This window comes from Aythya marila (genome assembly GCF_965140915.1).
Source record: "Aythya marila genome assembly, chromosome: 2".
Taxonomy (NCBI): domain Eukaryota; kingdom Metazoa; phylum Chordata; class Aves; order Anseriformes; family Anatidae; genus Aythya; species Aythya marila.
In genome coordinates this window covers 91,694,914-91,702,567 of record NC_139043.1, presented here as the reverse complement: position 1 = coordinate 91,702,567, position 7,654 = coordinate 91,694,914, and the positions used below count along the sequence as shown (strand labels likewise).

Here is a 7,654-nt window from a genome sequence, read left to right as displayed (position 1 = left end):
AAACTGGGCAAAATCTCCTAATATATAAAGTAGGGAACATATTAGCACAGTATTTCATGTCAGGCTTTTTTTTTTTTAATTTTCTGCATCACTTTTATTCAGTATTTTTAATAAAATGCTAAGTTAATACAGTTCTATTTGGGCTGAACTGTTTTCTCACCAGTTTCCAACCTCACTGATGCCCAATTAATAGCATTTCAAATAAAGTCTCTGTCTTACTGGAAGTCTGATGCAGATTCATTGTAAGATGTTTTATTTTTAGGATTGGACTGGGGGGTCATCTAACTCTCTAAATATTGAAGGGTTTATCGTGGAGTTGCAAATACAAAAATCTGTTGTCAAATTATATTATGTCATGATTTTGAGAAAGAAAAAAAAAAAGTGAAAAAAAAACAAACAAACTTCCTTTGGCTGATACTTTTGTGTGTGTATGGTTATAGCTTATCCTACAAAGGTGTTTATACCTGCAGTTATCTATCTGTATGTGCCTGCCTGCCCATGGCACTCCTTCAGGCCTCTGGCCAGCCATGGTCCTGCACGCTGACCACAGAGCACCTGTGGCTAGTTGTGCTGGTTAAGCGTGATGGAGGAGTGTGACACATCAAACTGCAGGTGGACAAAAGCGATTTCCACCATCTGTTAGCAGAGACCAAAGATGTATCATCTGGGTGAAATGAGGAAAAGCAGAGGTGGACTTGAGGGAAGGGCTATTTCCATGAGCTACCTATGGTTATCCCTATGTTAAGCAATGTGCTGCAAGAGGAGAGGATTTAGGAAGAAGGGCACATTACTGAGTATGTGTCCAGAGAAGGGCTACGAAGCTGGTGAAGGGCCTGAAGCACAAGTCCTGTGAGGAGCAGCTGAGGGAACTGGGGGTGTTTACTCTGGGGAAGAGGAGGCTTAGGGGAGACCTTATTGCTCTCTACAAACGCGTGAAAGGAAGGTGTGGGGAGCTGGGGGTCGGCCTCTACTTGCAGATAACTAGTGATAGGACTAGAGGGAATGGGCTCAAGTTGTGCCACAGGAGGTTTAGGTTAGAAATGAGGAGACATTTCACATCAGAAGGAGTGGTCAGGCATTGGGACGGGTTGCCCAGGGAGGTGGTGGAGTCACCGTCCCTGGGGGTGTTTAAGGAAAGTTTGGACGTGGTGCTTGGGGACAGGGTTTAGTGGGTGATACTGGTGGTGGGGTGATGGTTGGACCAGGTGGTCTCAAAGGTCTCTTCCAACCTGAATGATTCTCTGACTCTACCCAACCCAGTGCCCTTCTGCTCCGGGAAAGACCACTTCGGCTAGGCTCTACTTCGCCCCTGGTGGTCACAGAGCAGGGAGCAGGCACCCCGAGGTGCTCTGGGCGAGCACCTCCCTCAGGCACACCCGGCAGCGGGGTCATGGCGACACCCTGCCGCCCCCGGGCGCTGCCCCAAGGGGGGCGTGAGGCGGGAGGAGCGGGGCGGGGTGGCGAGGCCGGGCCGGGCGGCTCGCTCCGTCTCTCTGGCCGCTTCGTAGCCGCCTCGCTCCTTACTTCCCCGCCGGGACCCGCGGCATGGCCGGGCAGCCGCTGTCCTGCCAGGCCTCCCCGGGCGGCTACGGGTACGGCGGCGACCTCGGCGGGCTCCGGGAGCGCGAGTTCCCCCGGCTCCGAGGTACCGCGGGCAGGGGGGGGTCTGCAGGGACAGCGGTGGGGTGGGGAGAGAGGTGGTGTAGCCGTGGGGGTTAAGGAAAAGAGAGAGAATGGAGATTAAAGTGGTAAAACAGCCCCGGTGTGGTGCAGGTGTGTGTGGTTAAGTGGGTGTTTGGAAATTGCTGCTGCGTGTTGTGCAGTTCTGCTCGCACATGCCATTCGGCGTGTTTATGTACTGCACGTGTTACTTAAATACCCACCTATTGCTTCTAGACCAGCAGAAATGAGTGTACCAAAATAAACAACCCAGGTATCGATGCTCATGATGTTACTGCTTCAAAATACGTAGCAAAAAAACAACCAAACAACCAAACCAAACAGCAACAAAACAGAGAATGGAGTAAATAACATCACTTTGGATGCCCTAAACTTGTTGCTTTGAATTGTCTTTACATTACGTTTCACATTATCATCCCTTTTTCTCATTTCTTGGAGGTTTTGTAGTAGAATCTAAGCTGGCTTTCTCACGCACAAGTATTTCTGGGAAAAAAAAAAAATAAGGAAGTTAGACTTTTTCTCTCTAGGGGAATGTGGAAAAAAAAATAATGTCAAACAGCAGTTTGAAGAGTTTTTCTTCTCCTGTTAGCCATGAGCCTATAGGCTGATTTCAAAGTCTGAAATTTAGCAACGTTAGTTGCATCACTGAAGGTTGGATAACGAGAAACTGCTGGTGGTAAATTCAGGCCAAGATTCTGAAAAATTAGTGTTTTATAACCAAAGCCATTGTTTAGCCATTTAGATAGATGGCTTTATAAAACCCTTGAAAATCAGCCTCTTTTCTCATGAGTCTCCCAAATTTTGAAATTAAGCTTATCTGCTTATGGCATCCAGTGGGTCTGTCTGGCTTCCCAAGTAAGAGGTCACTGCAAAGGCAGTATGTTAGGAGTCCATTTACCTCAATTTCAAAATATTACGACTAATGTAGGCTACTAAGTTACACTTCAGTCATGCTGTTTACTAAACTAAGATAAGTATTTGAGAATATTTCAATAAAACAGCAACAACACACACAAGGTATAAATTAGAATCTGTCATAATTTAGCTAACTGAAAACACAGGGTAGTCTATGGTAAAGGGACCTAGATTGCAAATTCCTTCTACCCTTTGTAGAAGTTTAGTGTTTATTTTAGGATTTGATTATTTTTTTACATTTTTATTTGAGAATTGTGATGCTTTATTCAATTCATAAATAGTCGTCCATTCATCCTGAGGGGTCCTCACATCTATGAGGAAGATTGGTGTCATAAACTGATCGCTGTGTATTCACATGTGTTGTCCTGCCAGGGATCCTCATGTTAAAAACAGGGGCATCTCTCCTCTAGTCAAGAACTTGTGCCTCTAGGTAATGGCAATACTGTGTAAGGTTAAGTTTCCCTGCCTTATGTGTCTGTCTGGCTCAAAGCTGACTGTTTGGACTAGGCCAGGAGCTGGGTGATGGTGGAGCAGTGTGGATGATGAGCATGCTGCTTGTACCTATTCCTTGTCCCCCTTTTATTTAGCCATGTAGCTGTATCCCCGCTGCTGAAGGTCTTCACACATTGATGTTGAAGTTACAAATGGCTTTTGAAGCTGTAGGTCTCTGTTTCCTTGATGAAGTAAGGAGAAGGAAAGGTGGCTCATGTACAGGTTACAGCAGTATAAGCGAGTAAAAGGGCCTCCTCCAAGTGACATAGAGGAAATTAGTGGGGCTTTCAGGTATTTAGCAACCTAACCATTTTCAGTGACCTGCCAGAAGGTGAGGGAGATGAGGCAGAAGTTTTGGATCTCTGATGGCCTCATATCAGCTTTATGGGTAAGTCCTGACTGTACAGATGCTGATTCTTGAAGGAACCTGTAGCTGTTCAAGGTGTTGCCTCAGTACTGCACAGAGGTGTTGCCATTTAATCCCTTCTGGTAAGGAGTGTTCTTAACCAGGTCCTGTAGGTAAAAGAGAACAAACTCTACTTTTAGGTAGCTAACAGTAGTGTCTTGCTCTGCCTGTTCATCTGGGACATGCTTCAAAGATCTTTCCATCATTAAAGGTGTTTAAAAATCCCAATTTTGCTGTTCACTTTTTATGTGTTGAGTTTTTTTGGTTCCTGTCTAGATATCCATGAAGTAAGCCCAGGGGTCCGTGTTGGAGGTGTCAACCCATTACATGTAGCACGTGGTAATAAAAATTAGTGCATGTCTGTTTAATCACTTCTTCCTGATCGTTGGTATTTGGTGATGTTTGCTAAGGACACCTTGTGCAAATTGTGCTTTCAGAGGAAGGCAGAAGCCTTTTCTGTGTCATACATGTAAAGCTTTCACTTTGTGGTGTTAAGGCTTCTGGTGTAGCTCTAGTGTGAATAGTTGCACAAGTGCTTGTTGAGAAGGTGGTACAATATGTATTTGTAGGGGCAGCTGCTGGACATATTACAAAGGCAGGATTTTATTTTTTTTTCAAAGATGTTCTACTTGTGATCTTATCAAAGTCCGTGGGAGTTTCACTCTTGTCTCCATCAGAAGGCTTTTACTGAATGTGTTGGGGATTTCCCTTTCAGGTTCTGTGAGGGGATGAAAGGATCGGCCGTGCTTCCTTGAACCAGCAGGGCTGTGTCTGTTTTGATACAGAAGCCGTAAATTTTACCTTTTAAGTCAAGGTTTATCTTCACGTTTGTAATTCAAGGGCTGTTAGCCGAGGGCTTGAGCAGCCCCTTCTAAAAATATATGTGGAGTCTGTGAAACCGATCCGTGTTTCACAGGCAGCAGTGCATGTGCAGTACGTGACCTTGACTTTAATCTTGTGAACAACATACCCTTATCTGCAGTGTAGGATTGTAAATTATGCTTTAGAAATGGCTAAAGGAATCAGCAGGAGTTCATAGGTTCCGTTGTTAAGTAATGGGAATGAATACGCTTCTGTGATTTTTATCGTAGCAAAGAAAAAAAAAGAAAAAGCAGACGTTTGCGAGGCTGCGTTTGGACCCAAGATACCTTCCCAGTTTTGGTTAGGTGCCAGTATTCTTCCCAAAGGTAACTGTGTCCATTTCAGCAGGAGCTTTCCAGGAGTGATAAGTGACGGACTCCACACGCACACACCCCAAACGAAAACCAGGGCATATTAGTGATCACGTACTTGTTAAGCGCTGCTGACTCTGGAAGTAGCCTTTATTTGAGCTAAGATACACTGTCACATTTAATGTCAAATGCGCTGCCACGTTAAATGTCAAATGTAAAAACGTAATGCCCTGCTAATTTCATGTTTTACCTTACCGGTCTGTGTCTGATTATGTCCAGCTAACAGTAACAGTGTAGCTTGTCCGTTTAAGAACAAAGGGCAAACTGAGCTTTGAATGACAAAATTGGCCTTTGTTTCCTTGAAACTGGAATGAAGTTTCATGAACTGGTCTTCCGTATGAGTGTTTATTCTGTTGTTTGGTTAAGAAGTAGTTGGGTACTTGCCCTTACACAAAAATAATACTTTTTTTACTGATACTGCCGGTAATTATTTGCACTGATACTTTTCCTGTAAGTAGCTAATAGGCTTAGCAGGTTTTCTCCGTGCATTTCAGTTAGTTCTCAGTGAATCTGTTAGCAAAGGTCAGCGCTGTCCTCTGAGGGTAGAAAAGCATATTTATTTTGTCACATTTGGGATAATCTGCAGGTTTGGCTAAATTCGAGAAGTCGGAGACGCATTCTGGCGTGTCAGCTCGGAGTAATTCTGTTGATAGCTGGCTGCTGCTTGGGTTTTATGAAACGTGTGAGGATGAGTGTACCGTGAGCCTGCCGAGCTGTGCTGGGCTCCTGGCTCGGTAGCCAACATAGGCGTGACTTCCCCTTCTCCACTGGTACAGAAACGTGGTTGCCTTGTCAAACCAGTAATGCTGCCAGCTTTGGGTCTCAGCTTTCGGTTTGTGCCTGTTTTATATATATATATATTTAATTCTTAGAAAAAAGGTTTATAGCCTGACATTTTTTTTGAAAGAAGAGACCAGATCCGGCAGCTGTCTTCCACTCATGTTTGTTACTTTCTGCTTATTTGCTGATTGCCAGCAATTTCTACCTGTGAATTAGTCTTTTTTTTTTTTTTCCAATCTGTTATTTGAAGACTAAGTGTGTGTGTTCAGCAAAAAAAAACCACTTTCATTATTAGCCTCTTTGCGCACCAGTTAGCAATATTCAAGTCTCATCATGTCGTTTCAAAAACCAGGTTGATATAAGGAGTAAGTTTATTCTGACTCATTGTTTCCCAAGGTCTGTGCTGAACTATAAGCAAGGCGTGTGGCATTTTACTTGTTTGCTTTACAGGTTGGAGCCTTTCTCCAGTGGACATTTTTGCCTGGTGCTATCCCCACGACCAAGAGGAGACTCCATGTGCAAAAGACAGGGCAGCAGAGGATGCACCTTGGTTCCTTCTTGCATCTGACCAACTTTTCCTATTCCTGATGAGAGTATGGGATGGCCCTGCAAGGTGCTGCTGGTGGCACCGAGCAGGTGCAGGCTGTGGAGGGACCGAGGACAGCTTCTGTTGCAATGCTTGGGTCCAGAGCAAGAATGTGATTCCCCTCAGGCTGCATTAAGTGAAGCATAGATACCCAGGGTCCCTGGCTTTGGCTAAATTGCACATGGACAGCTTCAGCCCAAGCAGTGATAAAACGTGAAAATAGAAGATCCAAAATTTTAGCAGAGTGAGTTTGAAGTTGTCACATTCTGTATAAGTCATAAACCATGAGTGAGGTACAGCAGTCATCCCAAATGCGTACTAACATAGCCTTTATATCCTGTTGGGCTGTCTTACAGTTTATATAAGCCATATGCTTTGGGTGTGGGGGGGAAAAGCAACAGTTCTTTACAGAACATATTATTTTGAACATTTTTTTTTTCTTTTTGGCATGTTCTCTGTAAAATTAGTTTCTGGAGAAGTATGGGATTCAGAAAATGACACTACGTGTATTTTAGGCATCTAGAGTGACTCTGTCAAGATGTTAAAAAACAGATATTTGCTGATGTTCAGACCTAGCTAGTTAGGGAGAGTGGAAGCAACCTGGGAGACCTATTACCAAAAAACTGGGAGTTCCTCATCCCACCTTGTGCAAGGCTGGTGGCTGTGAGATCCCTGGGCTGTTCACCTGCTGCTGTCCTCGACTGGATACCCCTCTAGCCCCAGTGTCACAGGGTAATTTGATTTTGTGAAACAGATTTCTATTTGCAGGGAAAAGAAAGCAAGAGAAACTTATTTATTGAAGAAGGCTGCTGGTGGACAGTTCAAGACAGTCAAAGGCATTGAGGGAAGATGGATTTAGTGGGTGGAGAAGTTATCGTAAATACAAGCTGCAATACAGGTAGTGTGACTGCACCACTACGTGGCAATTGCCTCGTAAAAAACAATTTAGCTGGTCAAGTAAGTTCCTAATGCTTCCTGTTGATTTCAAGCTGGCGGTAGTTATTTAAATATGCTGTTACAAAGAACTGATATCAAAGAAGAGCCATATGGGGAACGTAAACTGGAGTTAGTTGGTTGTAAATAGCTGTGGGTCAGTTGCAGACGTTTTCGTCTTTCTCTGGCTATATACAGGAGGTGCTGTCGAGGAATTCCTTATCTTCCATATCAGGGTCCAAAAGGCTGTCAGTGGTCTGCTTTATACAGAACTTATCTTCCAGTTCATCACCCAGTGTTGGGTGAGCTTTTGTGCGTTGTGATGGACGTGGCTCTTAGGGAAGAGCGTCGATGCTGTCACTCTACTATTTCAGTATTGAATAGATCTTTAGTTACTTAAGAGAGGGGAAAAATTCCCACAAAGATTCAGGTAATGTCTTTTCTGTCTTGAATTGTATTAGAATAAGAGTTATAATTCACTTTTAACTTCAGATTTGGTGTTTTAATACCCATAAAGACATTCACTGCACCATTACACTGGGTCCATAATTGCCTATGCCACAAAGCACAATGCATTTAAAACTGTAAGCCCTTTCTGGAGCACAGAGATCTTGAGGAAACAGCCAAGTA

At 44.0% G+C, this 7,654-nt stretch overlaps 1 protein-coding gene across 4 annotated transcripts in view; it reads left to right on the top strand.

Moving 5' to 3' along the window:
* The first annotated feature begins 1,406 nt into the window (after positions 1-1,406).
* MOCOS (molybdenum cofactor sulfurase) overlaps positions 1,407-7,654 on the top strand; it is a 224,487-nt gene continuing 218,239 nt past the window's right edge. Inside the window, exons 1-2 of one of the 4 annotated variants that reach the window (XM_082752603.1) lie at positions 1,409-1,645; positions 5,956-6,335. Coding sequence is in view for 2 of the 4 variants with exons in the window: in XM_082752602.1 (XP_082608728.1) it covers positions 1,546-1,645 (100 nt within the window). In the remaining 2 variants the exon portion in view is untranslated. Of the gene's footprint in view, positions 1,646-5,955; positions 6,336-7,654 lie in introns of all 4 variants that reach the window. The other 3 variants (XM_082752602.1, XM_082752601.1, XM_082752604.1) reach the window with 3 other exon arrangements.